The sequence below is a fragment of the Sorghum bicolor genome, chromosome 8, assembly GCF_000003195.3.
Source record: "Sorghum bicolor cultivar BTx623 chromosome 8, Sorghum_bicolor_NCBIv3, whole genome shotgun sequence".
Classification (NCBI taxonomy): domain Eukaryota; kingdom Viridiplantae; phylum Streptophyta; class Magnoliopsida; order Poales; family Poaceae; genus Sorghum; species Sorghum bicolor.
In genome coordinates, this window is record NC_012877.2 from 48,573,787 (window position 1) to 48,596,699 (window position 22,913).

At 43.1% G+C, this 22,913-nt stretch overlaps 1 protein-coding gene across 1 annotated transcript; it reads right to left on the reverse strand.

The window, feature by feature from the left end:
- On the reverse strand, positions 1,060–2,574 carry LOC8063294. Its single transcript, XM_021466064.1, has one exon. The coding sequence runs from the start codon at positions 2,572–2,574 to the stop codon at positions 1,060–1,062; it is 1,515 nt and encodes a 504-aa protein (XP_021321739.1).

The following is a 22,913-nucleotide window of genomic DNA, read 5'->3' on the forward strand; positions in this document are numbered from 1 at the left end:
ATACGGATACGCGTATCGGTATCGGAAGGATACGGATACGCGGATACGTCAATTTCCTGAAAAAACCGATACGTGGATACGTTTAATAATTAAAAAAATAAAAATAAATAAAAATAATGCAGGTCTAAATTTAAAGCTGATAGCAATAAAGTTGATAGCAATATATGGTCGCAAGTACTATTATTACAGAACAATTTGTCTCAAATATAGTAGTCTCAATTCTCAAATTTAGGAAACTAATAGAAGGCTTTCAGGCTTGCAATTTATTCAGCCTACATGCAACATTGCAGCAAGCCAGCAGCAAGCCAACAAGGTCTTATTCCCTACTCAGTTGTCCCGTTGTCATCCACTACATCATGCTGCTCGTGCTCAGCATCCAAACCAAAAGTCATAGCTTGCAATTCTGGTTCATCAAGGGACAGGTCAGCCACTTCAAGAATGCCAATACCACCAAGTGAATCAAAAGAGTCCCCTCCTACATCCCACATCCTTGTCTCTCCTGTCTTGTATGCATCACCTCTTCTGGATAGATGCCTCAGATTTGTGTGCACAAAGACCAGATCTTCAGCACGCTCTGGAGTTAAAGCATTTCTCTTCACACTATGGATAAAGCTGTAGGTGCTCCAATTTCTTTCACAGCAAGAAGATGAGGCTGGTTGACTAAGCAATTTCATGGCCAAACTCATCAACATGGGAGCAGCTTGTCCATGATTTGTCCACCAAGTCATAGGGGAAACAACCCATCTATCATGGATTGAGTCAGGATCATTAAACTCTTCAGAACAACTAGAGAACTTTGCATACTCTTCTTTTACTTTTGCTAAGTCTTCTGGATTGGGAAAAAACTTCTTGAAGCAAACCATCCTCATTTTTGACACCTCTTTATCCTTGTGGGGTGGTTCACGGCCAACACCTTCTTCAAGCCACTTTTTGCTATAATATCTGCAGTAGTCAATTTGACTTTATGATTTAGTCAATCGAAGAATATGAATGACACAAGTGACATGTCAATTTGTACCTTGGATTAAGTGAATGAGCTAAACAATGAAGTGGATTATTTCATTTTGTCCACCTAGCAATCAATATGTCATAAATAACAGAGTACAAGTCTGAATCCTCATCTTCTTGCTTGCCCTCATATCGATATATCTCTTTCTTCACATTCTCTATCATTGAATCCCACATCTCATAAACTAAGTGAAGACATGGTGTGTCGGTGTCTGTCATACGAATCATTTCATATATGGGAGTGGTAATCCTAAGAATATAGTTTACCTTATCCCACCATACATCATTAAGTATCAAGTCCTTCACAATTTGGGCTGTTGGAGTTGGAGAATCATCTCTGACTTCTTTGTAGATGCTCCATTTGTCACTAATCACCATTTGTTGGAGGGCTGATTTTACCTCAACAAAGCGCTTCAGCATGCATACAACAGAGGCAAATCTGGTTTCAGCAATAGAAAGCAACTTCAAACGGCTGAACTCATTGAACATTGAAAGCCGCATGCCATGATTCATTATGAAATTCTTTATCATAGCAGCCTCAGTCTTGACATCATGTATAAATTCAAGCTGCTCCCAAACAAATTTGTCACATATACTTTTCAAAGCAAGGTTAAGGGTATGCACAACACATGGTGTCCAAAATATATTATTATACTCCGCCTCAATTATTAGACCAGCACCTTTGCAATTTGCAGCATTGTCAGTAATTATTTGGACCACATTATCTCGACCTACTTCTTCTATTATTGCCCTCAATTTTTCAGCAATGTATTCTTTGCTTTTGATCTCACCTTCACAATTATCAGCTCTTAAGAACATAGGTGACTTGTCGCAAACAGCCACAAAATTGATTATTGGTCGCCTCTGAGGATCTGACCAGCCATCAGTGCAGATTGTGACTCCCTTCTCTGACCATGTGCTCTTTGTGCTCTCCAACAAACGCTCTATGTGCCTCCTTTCTTGCTTCAAAAGTCCCTCTCTAACTCTGTTGTAACCAGGCTTCACATAACCTTGCATGTTCCTGCTGCTAGCAAAGGCAAAAGCTTCTCGAAGATATGGATTTCTCAAAAAATTGAAAGAAACCCCTCCAGAATAAATTGCTCTACTGATCAAAGCATCCAAGTGATTACGGTCTTCCGCTCTCCAAGCTTTTTCCAATGCAGAAGTAGGCCCCCTCTTAGACCTCTTGTTGGTGTCATCTGTATTGCTCGAGGAAGGAGCAGTAGGTAGTGAAACCAGTCTGGACCTGGATTTTTCCACCAGATTCTTGCACCTTTCAATTTCCTTTCTCATTGCACTCAGCATTTCATATGTGACATTAGGACATTTACCTATTCCCTTTCCTGAAATCTGCAGCAAATGAGCCTCAACTCTAGTGTAACTACTCAGTTTTTGCATTGGACAGTATTTGCAGCGCCACATAGCATTTCCTCCACCAGCTTTAGGCTTCTCCAGAATAATCACATGATCCCAAAGTGGAGCCTTAATGTCTGTTGGCTGTGTGGCTGCAGAACCTACACTACCAGTACCACTAGCACTAGCACCACTCAAATTGGGAGACGCCATCTACAATAATCAAGCAATAGGAATCACTAACTCTAGCTCCACTACTGAAATGGAACAGATCAAGAATGAGGAAGGGGATTCACTCACTCACCGCTCACTGGAGGAGTGGAGGTCGACCCCGATCCGGCAAGTTGGAGATGGAGACTTGGCGATGGCGACTGGCGAGCAAGGGCGGACCGGCGGACAGTGCTCGGCAGGCTGGAGACTTGGCGACGGGTGCTTGCCTGCTGCCGGCGGACGGAGAGCAGGGAAGCCAGGGAGGGTCGCGCCGTCCCTGAGAGGATGGTCGTCGGATGGGAGCAGGGAAGCCGGCAGATGGGAGCTCGTCACCAGCGGCTGCTCCTCTCAGGCGGCTGCTCGTCACCGGCGAGCGGACAGCGGCGTCGCGGATGGGAGCGCGTGCGAGTCGTGGGCGGCGCGTCAGGGGTCGCTGCGAGTCGCGAGCAGAGGAGGCGACGTCGCGGATGCGGTGTGTCGCGCGTGCGGTGTGTCGTGCGTGAGGGTAGGGCAAAGCATTGGACAAGTGCTTGACTGGGCTGTTGTTGGGCTGGGCCATATCCACCAAAGCAGATACGCGAATCCTGAGACAGATACATATCAGCTCAGCGTATCCGATTTTTTAAAAAATAATTAAAGTTCGGATACTCCGCGGATACGTATCGGTGGCGTATCCGATACGTATCCGTGTCCGATACGTATCGGATACGCGATACGCTCATATCCTGAAGTATCCGTGTAACGTAGCGTTCCACTGCCCGTGCGGCCACGCCTCCTCGGATCATCACGGGGCAAGCCATGGCCACCAATGGAAGCGCATGAGCCTACAGATGCTCTCAGCCTCTTCCCCGACGCCAACATACCTTTGTTGCGCTGAAAGCTCCGTCGACGAGGATTTCCTCTGTTTTCAGTTCGCGACTAGGGACCCCGTACGACAATTTGAAGTTCTCAGGGGTCTAATTGCGCAGACCGTGACTCAGGTGAATAGTGCCATAAAGACTTGTTTGCAGATGTTTTGTTGGATGTTTGGAAATTCATATCTGGAGTTTTGTAACTCCAATTTTGGTGAACTAAATTTTGTTGTGCTCCATGAGATATCTAGTTTGTATTAAAAATATGAAACTGGCCATGTTTTGTAATAAAATAATTAGTTATGATTTATGTCTTTTAATTATGTTTAAAAAGGAGAAATTCATATCTCATATTGTGTAGCTCTTTTTAACTTGGAATTTGTATGGTGTGCTCATGATCTTATGTATGTGCTGCAGTAACAATTTAATATTCGTTAGATGACATATGATTAAGTTATTGATTTATCTTGTTTAGTGCTTATTAAATAGCTTTCAATTAAACTAAAATAAAATAAAGGTAAAATATGGTTCCTCTACGTTTATATGAGGTTGTTATATCATATAGATACATAATTTAGCTACGTGTTTGTAGAAAATGTCGAGTTTCTTATTTATCTTACGGTTACATGCTTCCTTGTGATGAAAATTTATCTTTTTCATGGAAATTGCTATACTTATCCAAATGGCATGAAATTTATACAGTAGACTTTGGAGAGCATATATGAGCTGCTGTAGGTTTCTTAGAATTTACTGTGTACTTTTGATATATGGTTATTGTTGTACCTATTTATCTAAATAAATTAATAAAGACATAAAAAGAATTTATTAGGGATGACCATGATGTTTTCTAGTATCTCTTTGATGTATTTCTACTGTTGGTAAGCTGGGTTTTGCCCAGGTTCAAGATTGGAACATAAATGAAATGTTATTTCTCTGTAATTCAATTATTAGTGGTTGCAGGACAGTTTTTGGAACATTATGAGTTGCACTAGGTAAATGATGTTTGTTGTGAAACTTGTTAATAACAAACTTGTAGGTTATTCATGTATCTAACTTTTGTTAAAGTTTGGTGATAATTTGCCCTGTAGTTTGTGAGTTATGTCTGCTCAAGGTTGAGTTTCAGAAATAGCTGCCCTCTGTCAAATCTTGGACCAGTTTCTGTAGTTGTGTAATTTCGACTTAATAAGCTTGTGAATCATGCCTTGATGATTAAATATGAGATGTAGTATTTTTCATAAGCTTTCCAAATGTTATGGAGCATGACTTTTGGTGATCTGGAACTCCAGTTATAGATGCTTAAAACTTATTGTCTGATTCTGTCCAATATCTGGACAGAATTATTTCTTCATGCTGTATGGCCCTTTTTACTGTTAAATCAGTTCTCGAAGATAATAACAAAGTTATAGAAAATTATCTAAGCTTTCCAGAAAGTCTAATATCACCTTTGTGGGATGCTTATATATTTAATTATGGTTGCATGAACTTTTATATGTGCTGCTGTCCTGATTCTGTGAGGGTTTCAATTGATTGCTTGTGTTAGCTTATGCCAAGATTATAAATGATTCTGAGCCATGCTTGACTTTACATACTGCTTGTACATGTCTTCTCATAATGTAGCTTCAGTTAGTACATTTGTATGTCAAATAAACTCATCATATGTATGTTGAGTTGATCCTCACACAATGATGACTAAATAATATGTACTAATGGTTGTTTGACACAACCTCTTAGGTAAAAACAAAATAAATAATCTTTAATTATTGTTTTAACTTGCAATTGTACCCAGAAGGAAAGTTGTACTTAACTAAATCCTTCTTATATGTTTATCATAAGCATATCATGAGCATACATCATTTTGCGTATAGTGCACGTGATCAAAGGAGTGACCGTTGAGCCGAACCCCGAGGTTGGTGTTCCGCTCGAGGAAGTTGGAACCGAGACTTGGGAAGTCTCCGAGGAACCCACTCAGCTCTACAACCAAGGCAAGCCCCGGATGCATTCAACCCTTCCTTGAATATTTTAAATCTTTTATCACTTATGAATTAAAAATGCTGCATTACGTAGTCAAGAATTGGGTTAACCTACTTGTTGCATTTACTACCTTGATATTTGTTATCTTGTTCTTGGCACCTGTTTTATTTTAAAACTGCGTAGTGATGCTTAGCCCTGCTTACTAGATAGGTTTTCAAATAAGAAAGTTTGAAGGGTTGTTGTGGAATACTTTTATGGTCAATGATGTTTCAACTTGAGACCGGTCGGTGGACTTGCTTTAAGAATGGAGTCTTAAAGTAGTGTCTCCAACTGTGTCGATTAAGGACCGGTCCGTTGATGGCCTGCTGGGTTGAGAATTTATAGTACTAGCCACTTGCCCTCGGTAAGCCCGGCCTTGTGATTCCTCGACGAGAGCGGCTACTCGCGCACTGGGCGTGGAGCGATGGAGAGAGTAGCATGTACCCTCCTAGCAAATGGGCTGGACGGTGGAGTACTGTGCTCTCGGGTGCCATGAACCTGGTTAGATCTTGGAAAAGCTAGATTTGGGTTGGCATATGCAAGATTCGGTTCTACATATGTCGGGTGGTTAGGAACTCCAGTTGGATTGCTAAGCGGTTCGAATCGTCGTTGCTCACCGATTGGGAGACTCAATCCACTGACCCCCATCGTAGTTAAATATACAACTAAGTTATAAACTGGGGAAAAAGAGAATGTCTCATGAAGTTCGGATCCCAATTCTCGGACTCAGAGTGACATGAAGCTATGGCCGTCGGATGAACAACATTGTCATTAAGGACTAGGAATTTACAGACTTGTCTGTAAAAATCAACTAGATAGACTGTCCTCGAATTCCTCGGCCTCTCGAGGTGAGCAATTCGTGGCTAAAACTTGAAAGTAAGGATGCACTGCTAGTAAGCTTTTATGCAAAACAACTTGGCTCCTTGCTCAGCCACTCCTTGTCTACCCTAAGCCTGCATTCCTAAGTTCTCCTCTTTTTCTGCCGGGTAAGTCTTGTTGAGTACTCCAGTACTCAGGGTTTTATAACCCCTGTTACAGGTGCTGACTTATGCTGCTAAGGAGGTCATGTCGGTGGGCGCGACATGATTTATCCACCTTTTCTACCTTAGAAGCTTCACCTAAGATGCTTCCGCTACTCTACACACCTTTTGGAAATTTAGTTCTTTATGTTCCATTATATGTTGTAAATGGAGTTATAAATCTTCCGCACTCCGATGTAAGTTATTTTTGTAAAAAATGTTGTAATGTTGTGGTAACTCCATGTTGATCCTGTATGAGTTAAAATGTGGATGATTCAGGGTCCTCCGAGGGTACCCGACAGACTATCCAAGTTATATGACTCTCGTGTGTAGTAGTCAGTGGTCTTAAGGACAATGTCATGTGCATGTGGGCTATATAATTCGGGTGGTTCTGCCACAAACACTCCTCTCCTTAGATCCTTGCTTTGACTTTACAATACATACAATGCAAGATATGCTACCTTGTTTTTCCCTACAAAGCTCCACATAAGCCTGATAGATGAAGGATGTAGCAAGAAGGGTTGACAATTATGCCTTGGTAAGATGGCTTTACAAACTGAGGGGTTTGAGAAAGTGATAAATGAGGAGTCAGAATAAACTATGTGCTTTCTTTTGAACTATCATGAAAACTCTAAGTACCAAGAATAGAAGTTTGGGAGCTAATTTTGTCTTAGTACTGTTCCTCTTATCAACTTCTCAAGGAAATTTGCTTGACACTTACCACATAACCCATTTGCATGAGCTATGACCTGAATACAACTATATGCACCATGATCTTTAACTTGTCTCTAACCTTTACTCGAGGACGAGTAAAGACTCAAGTGTGGGGGATCTTGTTGACAGTATTTTCACTATGATTTTCGACCACTAAAATCATCAACAATGGTTAAGTTTTGGGGATAACACCAAGCAACTAAGTAGTGACAGAGGTACAATTCACTTGGTTCCACATGTACATGTTATTATTTGGATGCAGGCGCAAACAACCACTAATCAAGCCTGATCAAGCTCAAATGAAGCAAAGATGATCAAGAACCAAAACCACCACATATCAACAAAACATTGAACATGACAAGTGGGGACAACATGTGGAGCAAGGTGGTGGGCCAACCCCCCAAAGTGTAGGTCAGCCGACCTACATTTGGTGAGCCCCCACCTGGCCCACACTCCCACCGACATGAGCATCTTCTAGAAGATTGGTGGGACCCACATGGAGGCAATAGGTGTCATGTGGGCCCACCTTGAGTCGGTTCACTCCCACCGACATCCCCATGATGAACATGTGATGGAAATTCCCAACCATTGATCATATGGCGGTTACAAGACCAGTTTGATCCAACTGTGGAGAAGAAGAAGCACACGGATCGCTGATGTGGCACTGGAGTAGCCCCTACTCCATCTCCCCCCTATAAATACCCCCCTTAAAGAGCCTAGTTAAGCATGATGTGTCTTAGGAAGAGCTACTCTTAGCTAAGTATGAGAAGAGAGGGAAGAGGGTGAGGAGTTCCTCAAGGAGGAGTCCCGGCTTGTCGGGAGTCTTCTTCCAGGAGCGCCTCTGAAAGGTCCAAATGGCTAGAGGGGGGGTGAATAGCCTATTTAAATTTTCTACAAACTTTAACTAGAAAAGTTGATTAGTAAAACAAAAGGCGAAGCTATTCTAGCACTAGCACAACTAAGCTATGCAAGCCACCTACACAAGTCTAGCAAGAAAGCTAAACACTAGTTACAACAAGAAAGCACAAATAGAAGCTTGCTACACTCCTAAACAAGAAGACTAAACTAAACAAGCTAAACAACTAGCAAGGTATACAAGTAAGTAAGGAGTGAAGAGTGATTGTTATACCAACGTTGTAGAGTAGAGATATATCCAACCAATCACTCACAATCACAAGAGAATCCTCGGCAAGAGATGACACAAGATTTTTACCAAGGTTCACTTGCTTTCCGGCAAGCTAGTCCTCGTTGTGGCGATACACCCACATGATGGATCACGAGCTAATTGGCAATCCAAAGCCAAACCCTCAGCGGGTGCTGCACATCCACTCACAAGATGGGGATCCTCCAAGCCATGAGCAATCCACTAGAGTAGTCAATTGCGATCTCCCGAGGGGAAGGCTCAAGAACCCCTCACAAATCACTTGGTGAGGCTCGAAACAATCTCCAATCACGAGCTCAACACCACCGCTGCTCCAAGCTGTCTAGGGCGTTGGGAAACACCCAAGAGTAACAAGAAATCCGCAGCAAACTCAAGAATCAAGTGCCACTAAATGCAACTCTCAAAGCAATGCACTTGAATCTCACTCAATCTCACTAGGATTAGCAATCAAGCAAGGAGATGAGTGGAGGGAGTGTTCTCTAGCTAAATGTATGCCTCAAGTAATCAAATGTGCAAGAGAGAGCCTCCCAAAGCCGGCCACCTTCTATTTAAAAGCCCCCTCAAAGAACTAGCCGTTGGCCACTTTCATTGGGCTGAAATCGGGGGCATCGGACGCTACCAAGTGATCACCGGACGCTCGACCCCCAGCGTCCGGTGCTCAGGGGATGGCCACATGTCCTTCTTGGATCTCGCGTGTCAGACTCCAATGGTCGCCTGCGGACCACCGGACGCTCTGTAGGTCCACACCGGACTCATGCGCAGAGAGTTCCGCAAACGTGCAGGGTCACCGGACGCTAAGCACCGGTAGCGTCCGGTGCTCACCGGACTAAAGCGCAGAGAGGGTTGCAAAACCTCCTCACACCAGATGCATACCACCGGACACACTCAGAGAGCGTCCGGTGCTCCACCCTAGCAGGGTCAAGCACACCGGACTCTGAGGCCAGCGTCCGGTGCCTCTGTACTCAGCGTCCGGTGAGTGTTTCTCAGTGAGAAAACACTCCCGCGACTTCTCCAAATTTCCCACTGGCGCAATAGAAAATATACACTTATTTTTCTCAAAAGCGTCGAATCCTGCCGAGCAAGCTCGGCGGGAGGGAGAGAGGAACTCACACCCCTCTCAACCCTAGGAACTCCACCTACTTTGCAAAAGTGCTAACACCAACAAGTGTCCACCACCAAAGTGCATGTGTGTTAGCTTTTTACAAACATTTTCACCAAAGGAGTTAAGTTAGTACTTAACTAGATCCTAATGCATATGCTAAAGATATGGACCTAGTAGCACTTGATTCGAGAGATGACCGTGATTTCCCCTCTTGATAGTCGACTATCTATCCTAAACCCGGTCAATCACTTCTCTACTCATCTTAGACCGGCAAAAGTAAAACCCTATGTTTATACCTTTGCCTTGATCACTTTGCTCCTCGTCTATCACCATGATCTTTACTTCATGCTTCATTCCTTTGTGATCATGTGGCCACCTTTCCATGCCATCATGCACCTTCATCACATGTGTTGCTATGCCTAACTCAAATCACTTAAACACAAGGCATTAGCAACTTGGTGTCATTAATTACCAAAACCAAACTTGGGCTTTTAGCCTCAGTGGATGCTTGTCTTCTAGTAAGTCTTCTTTCTAGTTGCCTTTCATTTGAGTAATTCTAGTATTTACTTTCTGTCTTAGTTTATTTAAGTATACAACCGGCCTATCTGGCACATTGCTTTGCCTTGTGTGAAGTGCTCAAAACCTTAGCTGGGTCTAGAGTAGTAGAATTAGTGTAGACATGGTGTCTAGATTAAGTCTGCCCTTGTGGACTTCTTGTCGCACCTGAAGAATGCCAGCAGCGAAGCATGACAGGCCTCTATTGGACATTAGTTCTCTTCAATGTGTTGTTAGGCAAGTTGCAAATAATAGTTGACCTGCATGGTAGGTGCCTAGGGAAGTGTTTCGCCACACCCTTTTCACCTATCAGCCACAGTAGGAAGGGAGTTAACTCTCAAGTATACTTAGGATAGCTTAGCCAGAAGCCAAATACTAGAAATACCTCTCCACCCAATCCTAAGCCCTTTGATCATCATCCGACGACTCAATTGGTCTAGTTAGTCCATTTCTCGTTCCTCGTGGAAAATACGATACCTGGAATACTCCTGGTGAATTGCTACATTGACCACCGTCTGCTTGCGGTAAAACCGTTTGCCACTTCTGGTGTCACACTAGCATTTTCTAGTGTTGTGCCAAGGACTGACAATCCTAGGTAGTGACGCTAAGAAAAGTCAACACCAATGACATTGTGATCACTAGGCCTCTCAACTAATTCCCATACTTGATTTCTTTTGAAGTTGTTAAGCTCTTCATGCATCCTAAGGGGGGTAGGTTTGTAACACCCTAAAAATTTATCTTCAAATTAGTATTTAAATTGGCATAATTATAAGAATTATTTAACAATTTGATTAGGCAAAATAACAATTTTTGAATTATCTAAAAAAACTATAAGGTCTAGAAACATGAAATGTTGCATTCATGCTGGTGCATATTATTTTGCTTGATTATAGGACTAGGTTGTTTGATTCTGAAAATCAATTTGGTTGAAATTTTATCCAAATTTACAGCCCTGAAAATTAAAAAAGGTTTTCTCCTTTGTATCCACCCCTACACCCTAATCTAGCCCAGATCGAGTCCTCGCCCAATCCCCCCCTCGCGCTCGGCCCCTGGCCTTGGGCTGTTGGCGGCCCACCTCCCCTCCCCCTTCTCCCCTCTCTCTACGCAGTAGGGCCCACCTGTCGGTGCTCTTCCACTCCCTCCCTCTCTCGCTGCGCCATGGGGCCTGCCCGTCAGCGTCTCCCCCTTTCTTCCCCGCTGAGCCATGAACACTGCGACGACATTCATCCCCCTTCTTCAACCCCGATTGATGGAGGCCATCAATCGGGGCGCCATCAAGCCTCTTGAAACCTAGCTTAATCGCCTGCATGTGCGCCCCCTCAACGCCCCTGCTCGCCCTATAAAACCCCAGGCCGAGCCCCTCTTGCTGCCCCTAGTCACCACCGGAGCACGACATTCCCCCCCCCCACCTCGGTTCTTCTTGCTCGAGTGACCGAGAGCCACCAAAGCATGCCTCGGAGCTTTGTCGGGCCACGCTATAGCCGTTGGCCCCTATCTCCCCTTCGATTTGGTCTTGGTTACCATGATTTCAAGCTCACCGATGTGTTTTTCTCTTTCTAGTCTGCCCCGTCCATGGCCACACCGCTCGGAGGCTCCTCGGACGCTACGAGCACCTTCAACGGAACCGCGGTACCTCCCTGATGCTCCCCGTACCTCTAATCGCGAGTTTAGTGCGTTTTAATACCAAATTCAAAGCTTTTCGAGGGCGTGGCAATGGCGCCACCACGGGGCCATCGTCCTGACGTGCTACCGGCCTCTTCTTTTTGCCCTATCATGTTCGTCTCGTCGCGCTCGTCACCCTGGTGCTTTTCTTTTGGTCTAGCATGGCCGGGAACGTGATTTCGGCGAGCACCGAGGAGCTCACCTCATCGGCGGCAATGGTGCCACTGCGGTCAGCCTTGGCTCGGGGGCATTCCCCCCTACTTTCTCCCCAGAGCCGTCCGATCTGGTTCCAACAGCCCAGATTACATACCCCTTCGGGGTTATGTAATCGGTCCACGGTGGACCATGGACGCGGCCCACGGCGGCCCTGTCGGCCGGTCCACGCACACCGTGGTGGACCGAGCCAACCCCAACCTACCACGTGGCCCCCTGTCGGCCAGCGACGCGGTCAGCCACGGACCGCCAAGCAGTTTTGCACTTTAACCCCCCTGTTTCGAGTAAATCAACCGGCAGTCCAACCTAGTTCAAAAGTATTTCTTTTTAACCCTATTTTCTTCAATTTAAACCCTGCACTTTTCTATAATAGTGTGCGCAGTCCAGAACTATTAGAAAAATCAGTTTTAATTCTTTTAAATTTGTTTTTAATTCAGTTTATTCACAGAAATGTCATTCAACTCGTTTTATGCATAACTTTCACGTTTTAAGTCTGATTAGAGTGATTCTTTTGCTCATGTGTTCGTAGAAATGCGTAGAATAGATTTATATATTTCTCAGTCACTGTTTTTACTGTTTGGTGTATTGTTCTAATAGAACCCTATTTGTATGCATGTGATGACTGGATTGGATGCTTGATTGGTGTTTGGATCACGAATAGAAGGAGATCAAGTTGGGGTTGTTGAAGAGCAGTTTGTGGAGCTCTACCAGGAGGAAACTTTTAAGGAAGGCAAGTGTAACAAAGGCTTCCTTGTACCTATGAATATTATTTAATTCATACATATCTATGTGTCTAATTTGAAATGCCTATAAGGACTTTACCTAGATGATTTTGTACCATATATCCTTGCTACCCATGGGAAGGTGTGCATTAAGTTAGATAGCTGTTACTACACTAAAACCCAAGTTAATACATTTACCTGATTAATTGATATATGCAATATGATAAAATATGTTCTAGTAACTGATTCAGGGGGCTAGAGCTTGGGTTTTGAAAGCTCTAGATTCCTCTCCATAAGGACTTAATCCTGAAGCTCTAAATGGCTCTGACCTTAATCATATAACTAGTATGTCTCTAGCAAACTAGTAGTTACCAAAAGGCGCTAGAGGGGGGTGCCTCGTGGTGTATAGATGTCTCTCCTACCTTGGTGTGTACAGTGCTGTGACCACATGTGCCTCCTGAAGGAGGTCATCTATGAACACTTGCCACTAAAACCTTGCGGCTACTATTTTGTTAGGGTGACTAGTGAAAGGTTAAGTAGTGAAACCCTATCACACTTCCTCGAAAGAAGTGGTGTGGGCCTTGCAAACCCCGACTCTAGGGAATCATGGCTTTGGGGTAAAGTTGTACAATTTCTGTAGAAATCTAAAACCTATTATAACAGTCGAGCTCTCGGTCATTAGCAGCTTGGATCCTTATTGGTTAGCAGTTACTTGGTCTCATTGGGGAAAAGTATTAACTTTGATTAAAACTTATGCAACCAGGGTTGGATTATCATTAAAAGTAGAATGTTTTGGATAATAAAATACGACCAACTAAAAATGCTAACCGTTATTAAACTAAGTCAAGCCTTTGAGCCTTCATACACCCCTATGTTATACTTGCTAAGCATGGTGTGCTTACACTTGTTTATATTTCAATGAAAATCCTAGATGGGTAACAAATGTTTGTAATGAGGAGTTCCCTAAAGATCTCCAGGACTTCTAGAGTGCTAGAGTTCACCAGTTGGTGTCCCTGTGGCAACAAGGGCTAAGCTTTCAGCTTTTTGTAATAATGTTGCCAGTGAGCAAGACTTTATGAGATGTTATGATGAATATGCGATGTAACAAGGTACTTTCCTTTGATATATTTACAATTTGTGATAATATGTGTGTTTGGACATCCTGGGCGCACATATTTGCGTGCTTGGTTTTGTTATCAAAACCGGGTGCGACACCAATGATATGATCCAATGGATGATCTCTTGCCATATTGCTTGGTTGGAGTATTTGCACTTGATTGCTTGCACTTGGTCGATCACTTGATTGAGATGGTGTACTAGCTCCTTGTTGTTGATCTTGCACTTGAGATGATGAACTAGCTTGATTTTGTTCATTAGAACCACTAGCTTGCACAATGGGATGAGTTGACACTTGCTCTTTGTCATCTTCAACATTAATTACCTCTCTTGGCCTAATATCACCAATTTCCACTAACTTCATTGCATCGGCTAATTGTGTGCCTCTCACATAATCTAAGTTCTATTCTTCATCTTGAGAGCCTTGAGTTTCATCAAATTCAACATCATGCACTTCCTCAAGTTGACCACTTGCCAAATTCCATACTCTATATGCTTTGCTTGAAGTGGAGTAACCTAGCAAGAAGCCTTCATCAACTTTCTTATCAAACTTTCTCAATCTAGTACCCATTCTCAATATGTAGCATTTGCATCCAAATACTCGAAAATATGATATGTTGGGCTTTCTTCCATTCAATATCTCATAAGGTGTCTTCTCTAGGAACGAATAACAATAGAGTCTATTGCTATAGAAGCAAGTCGTGTTGATTGCTTCAGCCCAAAATGAGTGACTCACATTGTACTCATTTAGCATTGATCTTGCCATATCAATCAAAGTTCTATTTTTCCTTTTGACTAGCCCATTGGATTGTGGTTTATACTTGGTTGAGAATTGATGCTTGATTCCTAACTCATCACATAGCTCATCAACTCTTGTATTCTTGAATTCACTTCCATTATCACTACTCACTTTCTTGATGGTGGTCTCATACTCATTTTGCATTCTCTTGATGAATAACTTGAAAATGTCATATGCATCACTCTTGTCACTAAGAAATGCCACCCAAGTGTATCTAGTGAAATCATCCACAGTCACAAATCCATACCTGTGGCCTCCAATGCTAGTGTATGTTGTTGGCCCAAACAAATCCATATGCAACAACTCAAATGGCTTACAAGTACTCATGATGCTCTTCTTTGGATGAGTGTTGCCAACTTGCTTTCCTGCTTGACATGCACTACAAAGCTTATCCTTCTCAAATGTGACATGCTTCAAGCCTCTAACTAGATCATGCTTCACTAACTTATTCAGTTGCTTCATTCCAACATGACCAAGCCTTCTATGCCATAGCCAACCCATGCTTGATTTGGAGAGCAAACATGTTGACAATTGAGCTTCACTTGTGTTGAAATCAACAAGATAGAGATTGCCATATCTAAACCCCTCGAAAGCAACATTTGATTCATCAACACTAACCACTTCAACATCATCAGCACCAAATATACACTTGTAGCCAAGATCACACAATTGAGCAATTGATAGCAAGTTGAAGTTCAAGCTCTCTACTAGCATCACATTGGAAATGGACATATCTTTTAAAATTGCAATCTTGCCAAGACCAATCACATCACCTCTACTATTGCACCAAATGTGATACTCCTCATATCACCATCATTTGGCTTGATTTCTTGTTACATTTTCGATTCACCGGTCATGTATTGAGTGCACCCACTATCAAGAATCCAGTGCCTTCCTCTAGCTTTGTAATTTATCTACAAAACAAATCAATGCCTTTTAGGTACCCATACTTGCTTGGGTCCTTGGAGGTTAGACATTAAGCTCTTTGGTACCCAAATGGCCTTATTCTTTGAGCCCACAATTGGTGTACCAATAAACTTAGCTTGTACACCCTTCTCACCCTTGGTAAGCAAATAACAAGAATCAAAAGAATGGGATAGAGCATTGAGCCCTTTTGGGTGCTCTAGTCTACCCTCCATAAGGACTGAATCTTAAAGTGGCCACCCAGGATTTACCGTACAGCCATTAGAGCTACATGGCTCTGGCTTTAGCTCAGTAAACTGAACTTCTCTAACTTGTTAGTATTTACCGAAAGGCGCAAGAGGGGGGTGCCTCATGGTGTATAGTTGTTTCCCTACCTTGGTGTGTATTGTGCCATGACCACATGTGCCTCTTGGAGGAGGACACCTATGCACACTTGTCATTGAAACCTCGTGGCTACTAACTTGTTAGGGGGACTTTCAAGATGCTTCATAGTGAACCCTGTTGACTTACCTTGGAAGTGGGTCAAGAGGCTGATCACCTTAGGCATATGGGAACATGACTCATGGTGAAAGTGTACAAGCTCTGCAGAGTGTTTTAAAACCGATATATCAGCCGTGCTCATGGACACGAGCGGCCTGGATCCTTTTTGAGTTAGTATGTTCTATGGCCGGTTTGTGTGATGAGTAATGTTGATGTTAATTATACTTCTCACCTTGGGAGCTTAAGCATACCCTAGCGACATAGGGTTAATTAATAAAATATGAACAACTAAAAATTCTTATCGCAGTTCAGCCATGTCTAGCCTTTTGAGCCTTGTTGAGTATGGTGCGCTCACACTTGCTTTACAATCAACAAAAAACTCGAATGGGTACTAGATGGTGATTCAAAGATGGAGTTCCCTAAAAAGTTCCAGGAGTACTAGGCGAGTGTACCCCCAGTCAACCATCCCTATAGAGTAGGGAGACCTAAAGAGAAGATATAGAATAGTTTTCACTATGCTTTGTAATAGATGTAAACCTTGTTGTAACTATGTTCAAGATATAATAAAGCATTGTTCTTGGTATTCTCCATATTTGTTGCTATATGTGTAATGTGGACATCCTAGGCACACATATAGTTAGCACTTGGTATTCTTTGGAAAATTAGGTGCGACATGCAAGAACTCATACCACTACAAGATTTGGAAAACTTATGGTAAAAAACCTCTACTGCAAAGATTTTGGACACAGGAAGAGTGAAGGAGTTGTAGATCTCTTGTTTGGTAGTGGTAGGAAGAAAGATTGAGTCGGGAGATTTCTTAAAGGATAACTTCCATGCTTATTGATGAAATTGTCCATATCAAGGAGTGGGTGAGCGCTTTCATTTTCATGACATTCCAAGTCGTCCTCAATACTTGGATATGTCATGGTTGCTTGTGAAAGCATCTTAGGCTCACCCCTTGGATGAAGAATATGGCTGGATTCTACCCTTGTGCTAAGAGGTTGGGAAGTCCAAACAGGTAGATATTCTTTGCCTATTCTATGACCAAGCTTCTCATTTCCCAAAGCATTCTCCAATAGTTTTTCAGTTAGCCTTCCAATAAAAGTGAGATGAAGGGAGAGTCTAGGACGGTCAAAGATGTGGAAATCTAGGGAGGTTTTTAGATCATCAATCACCATAGGTACACCTTGAAGAACTCCTGATCAATCAAGGACTTGACCATTTGGGAGCCTAAGACGTTTTTGGGATTGGAGCAGGTGATTCTTTGATGAACCTTGAACATGGAAATGAGGAACGATGTTCATCCCAAGGCTAGGATCATAGCAAATTTTACTAAAACTGCCCATGACTTGGCGAGATATTCTTTTCACATGAGTAGGCATTTTAGTAATTTCATTAGAATCCTTGACCTCATCCAACCATTCTTGACTTATAATAGTGGATGGATTCTCTAACTGTTGTTGTTTCTTTTCTTGGTTAGATTTATGGCCCTCATGACTCCTATGCATTGGGCATCTTAATGAGTCTCCAGAGTCAATGACTGGATCATCATAAGACTTGGAATGAGGAGCACCATTGGGATTATCAGGATCAGGGATAAGTTTAGAGATGGTTTCAAAGGACATGCCAGATGTGGGCATAGAAGAGGATATATCTTTCTTTTATGTGTCTTAATTCTCCTTCTATGGGTGCAAAAGGCATTTCTTTTGGAAGTTCATCCAAGATCCTAGGTTTTTCCCAATGTGCTACCTGAGAGCTCAAGGCATAAAATGGTGCTATTTTGGGAGGTTTATGAAGAGATCTCCTCTTAAGAGGGTTCGAGTAGTGTTTATTGGAAGGTCGCTTATGGGCATTCCCAAAACTAGCGAGATCATCTGAGTTTGGCCTCGAAATCAAAGGAGTGATTTAGAAGGTGAGTTTCTTCCTCCTTTGATGTTTGTGGTATTTGTAGTTCAGGTTTGACAGCTTGTGAGGTGGATAATGGAGTTTCAGCTATCGTGGGTTCGTCCCTAGGAGTTTGATCTTCCTCACGGGCTTCGTTATGATCATCAGTGTATTGGGTGTTCTCGAGAATAGTCACAAGAACATCCTTACCTTCACTAGTGGGTAGATGAAGGAATGCTCCCCTAGAGGCTAAATCAAGGAATTGTGTGGAGGTTTGTCTAAGACCGAGGTAGAAATATTGCATAAGTGTTGGCTCGATTATAGATAAGTCTAGGCCGCATCTAGAGACACCTTTTCTTCTTGCTCAAAGTTTAGGACGTCTCTATGAAGACGAGCTACGTGGGAGTTGGGGAAGTAAGTTAAACAGATAGCTTCTCCCATTCTCCTCCTACACTACCTACGTAGTGAGTATACCATCGTCTGGCTTTTCCCATGAAAGAGAGCGGAAATAGGTTCCAATTAAGGGTTACTTGCCTCATCTCTTGGATGTGAATGCATGAACAAAGTTGTTCAAAATCACATAGGTGTGTATAGGGATTCTCATCTCCTTCTCCTAAAAAGAGATTCTACTGAACCATCGCTATGAGATTGGGGCAAAGCTCATAGCGAACGGCCAAAATGGCCTATGATGAACTAGGCGGCTCCAACTCAGCGCCCAATGAAGGAGCATAGTCGAAGAGGGTGGTTTGATCCTTTTAGATGTGTGTATAAGATTTTCATCAAACAAAGATAACTTAACAATCTTTACCCTAGTTAAAACAACTACCATTCCCCGGTAACGGCGCCACAAAGGTTGTTGACACCAGAAGTGGCAAATAGGTATACCGCAAGCATACGATAGTCAATGTAACCTTCACTGGGAGTATGCCAGGTATCGTAATTTCCACGGGGAACGTGAAGTAAACTAATTAGGTTCAAGATCGCTAGGATGTGATCAAAGGGTAAAGGTTAGGTATAAGGAGGTCTGACTAGCACTAACATTTGGTTGTGATATTCTATGTAAAGTGAGGCTTACCACCTCCTCCCTTACTGGGGGTAGTATCCAAAATGGTATATCAAGTTAAAGAGGTTTTCCACCTCCTTCCCTACCAAGGCGGCACCCTACTCTGCCCAGCTTTCACCGTACTTAACTTGCCTAACACATGATTAAGGAACTTTCTGTCTAGAGAGGACTGTCACTATCGCTCTAGGTGTCTTACAGCGCAACAAGTAGCTCACACTGATAAGATGTAGTCTAGATACCATGTCTACACTAATCTTATTACCCTAGGCATAGCTAACGCTTTGAGTAATTTACCAAAGGAAAACAATGTGCATAGTAAGAAGATTTATACGCAAAGGACTAGACTAGAATATTAAATGCTATAAAAGACTTGAATGTAAGACTTACAGGAAGACTCACATCCACTGAGGCGCACCATGGAGAAGACTCCCGACAGGCTCGGACTCCTCCTTGGAAGCTCCTCACTCCATTCCCTCTATTCTCATGCTAAAGCTACTAAGTAGTCTTCCTTCCTAAGATAAACTCTCTAAGGTGAGGGCCTATGGGGGTATTTTTAGGGGGAGGTGGAGTAGAGGGTACTCCACCACCACGTCAGCGATCCGTGTGCCTCTCCACCTCTACCCTTGGATAAACCGACCTCCCAACCACCTTTGGATGGATGCCTTGGATGAACCACCATGTGGGAAGTGTACAGGAGTTAGTGGAGTGCCAACCAACTTGGATGGACATAGGGAGGGGGTCAAGCGACCCCACCCATTGACCTATGGGACCAGTCTGCTCTTCTAGAATACATCCCAAGTCAGTGGAGTGAAAGTGGGCCCGAGAGGCCACAACAATGGTGTCGGACGACCCCCCACTGATAGGTGGGGCTAACTCCCTTGCTTGTGGGCCCTTCCCTCTGTCTCTAATGTGAGTATGAAGTGGAGGGACCCATGGTCACCTTAGAGGATGGAAATGTTGGTCCATGGATCCATGTGACTTCATCTTCCACCGTTGAGAGGAAACACACTTGTGATCCAAGTGTGGCACTTGCTTGGGACTATGTTGGGAGGATCCTGTTGGTCTGCTAGTGTCTAAGATGGTCTCATGAGGGTATTGGCTGATCCCACTTTGTTGGAACCAAAGGTCCATCTTTCGCAGGTGGCTTCTTCACGCAATTCTAAGCACAATGGTGGTGTTAGGCCCACAAGGGTGGTGTCGACCGATGCAACTTTTGTACCCATCTTTTGTACATTGTCTCCAGAAGTTATGACATTAATGAATGTGAAGTTGGTTTCCCCATTAGCCATCTTGGTTGGTTGGTCTACCATCATATAGAGCTTCTGGACAGTAAAAAGTACCTGTTCTGAGTGCCTACAACCAAATAATGACAAGTACATGTGGAACCAAGTTATTTGTACCTAAGTCACTATGTGTTTGGTGGTTTTTCTTCCAGAAAGAAAATTTTGTTGACGGTTTAGATGGGGTAAAAACATGGTATATCTACCGTCAACAATGAGCAACTAATCCTCCTTTCTATGGTCTGGGTATTCCAGGGTGTATTCGTGAAAACATTCCTATGCCTCTACAATGATTTCTTATTTCCGCAGCTGAAAATTGCAGATTTTTCCCCTTAAGACATTGGTTTTGCATATAGGGAAAAACTTAGATAGAAACGCTTCTGAACACTTGTCCCATGTATTGATATCTTCTTTGAGATCATAGAACCACTGCTTCGCTTTCCCTCAAAAGAAAGTCTGAATAACCGAAGAAGTATGCTGTCTTGGGCAATGTTCTTGATGACGATGGTGCTTCTAGTCTCTAGAAAATTCTAGAGGTGAGCAGTAGAATCTTCTTGTGCCTTTCCACAAAAGTTAGTCGCTCGGACTAGGTTGATGAGGCTTGGCTAGAGTGTAAACTCTAGGTTATCCGTCTGGAGTGTAGGCCCAACACGGATGTTCCCAATGCTTGGAGTAGAGAACTCCTTCAAAGTCTTGTTAGCCATGGTCTTCACCACTGGTGTTGATCTTCTAGGTTGAATCGGTTTAATTGAATATTGATTGATCACAACTGAACCTAAATTACCTGTATAAAATATAAACAAAGATAGAATAAGGGTAAGCCTGAAAAGACAGAAGTACTTGGTTAAGATTTTTATCTATAAGTATATATTTGATGTATTCTTCTAATAGCCATATATAAATATTTCCTAATAGAAGCTCCCCGGCAAGGCGCTAGAAATGCTTGTTGGCATCTCTTACACCGCACGTGCTAGGTTGTCATCCCTAACACAACAAAAAATTATGGTGATACTTATAATCATGGCACTCACAAAATATGAAACAAAAGTTATCCACAAGCACACACACAAAATACTCTAGATAGGGAATCCACAATTAGAGATGACTCGTAGGATCAAGTAGGGTAGAATAAAGCGACACAATTAGAGATTTTAATTCCTAGGTTTACATCCTATCTACTAAGGCTTAGGGCTTCTATTCTACTCTTTATCATTTCTAGCAAAAATTAATCTTTCATCTAAACATAAGGAACATTACTTCAGAGAATTCATCAACATAGCAATCCTTCCCCAAGTAACCAGGTTCTACTAGGCCAAGATTCGGGGAGTGGACTACATAGGACTCAACGAAGCTATCACCTTCACGATCTACCACATGGCCCAGAAAATAGGGTGCATTCATAGGTAAATATAATCTAGACACCACATCTAATTACCTCTACCACCTAATTCGGACCGTACCGCATCTGTTGATGTTCATATTGCATTCTGCAACGTGCACTTGTATGTTAGTATTAAAATTTAATGTAACTCACAAATAATAACTCACAAATTTAAAGCATTGTATGAGTGACACTTACAATGCAAACACAGTTATGAGCTGCACATCGAGTCTTTGTAGGTTCATCATTAACCACATGTCCTCGAAGGTCACAATTGCTCTTGTATGATCACTATTAAATGCCTCTGCTGGTATATCTACACTGATCGTGTCAATGCCAACAGAAGCTGCTCTCATATACCAGTCATGGAACCTTTTTACACCAGCTGGGACCTTTTTAAGTTTATCCCAAGTGAGTAGAGGCCTACCCAACTCATATTTCTTAGGGACATACTTATAATCATCTTTAGTGGGTGGCCTAATATTTACAAAAGCTGGTTCAGACTTCTTCGCTGCCTTCTCGTGCTCAGCCAAGTCAACTAATTTTGTCGTGCGGCTCATTGCAATTCCTGACAAAAATAGGGCAGTACCAGCAGACTTCCCCTTCTTTGGCTCGAACGGCGAAACCAATTTCGGCACCGAAAATTTTAACTTTTTTGGTGGCGGTGGTGTCGTCTCGTCATCTTTGGTTGGTTGTGGTGGTGTCTCGGCATTTTTGGGTGGTGGTGGTGTGGAAGATTCTGGTGGTGCTGGCGACGGTTGTGGTTTAGGTGATGGTGGTGGGGATGGTGGGTGAGGCATTATAGGTGAGGATGGTGGAGCGAAGATCGGAGAGGGTGGTAGACTCGGAAGAGTTATGTTACCACCGACATCTGGAAGGGACGACTCCTGAGTCAGTGGTACTTCTTGGGATGAAGGTTGTGGTACCTCAGACAACAGGACGTCTCGTCGAGGCCAAAGAATGAAATTCTTGATAGCTTGTCCCAGCTTCTCAATACCCTCAGGACCAGGAATGTCTAGCATGTCATCCTCATATCCTTGGACAACTGTCTGCACTTCCACCCTACAATAGTCCTCTGGAATTTCGCTACCATGAAACTGGCGCCCCGGGATTGCAAGTCCTGTGGCTACTTCCCTTGTACGATTATTGTTAAGACCGTACCTTATGACTAGGGAGCAACGAACAGGACTTTCAATCTCGTCAACTGGATACCGGTCCTTGTTTCCAGTAGACGCCACACTACTTGGGACAACTGGAGCCTGTTGTGATGTTGTCAGGGCGACCACTAGCTGCATCTGGCGAGGCTGACCACTCAATTGGCTAGACATTGCAGACGCCAGTCGCTGCATCAACTCAGGAGGAGGATCGGAGAGCATTTTATTCATCACCTGTTCGACTTCTTTCT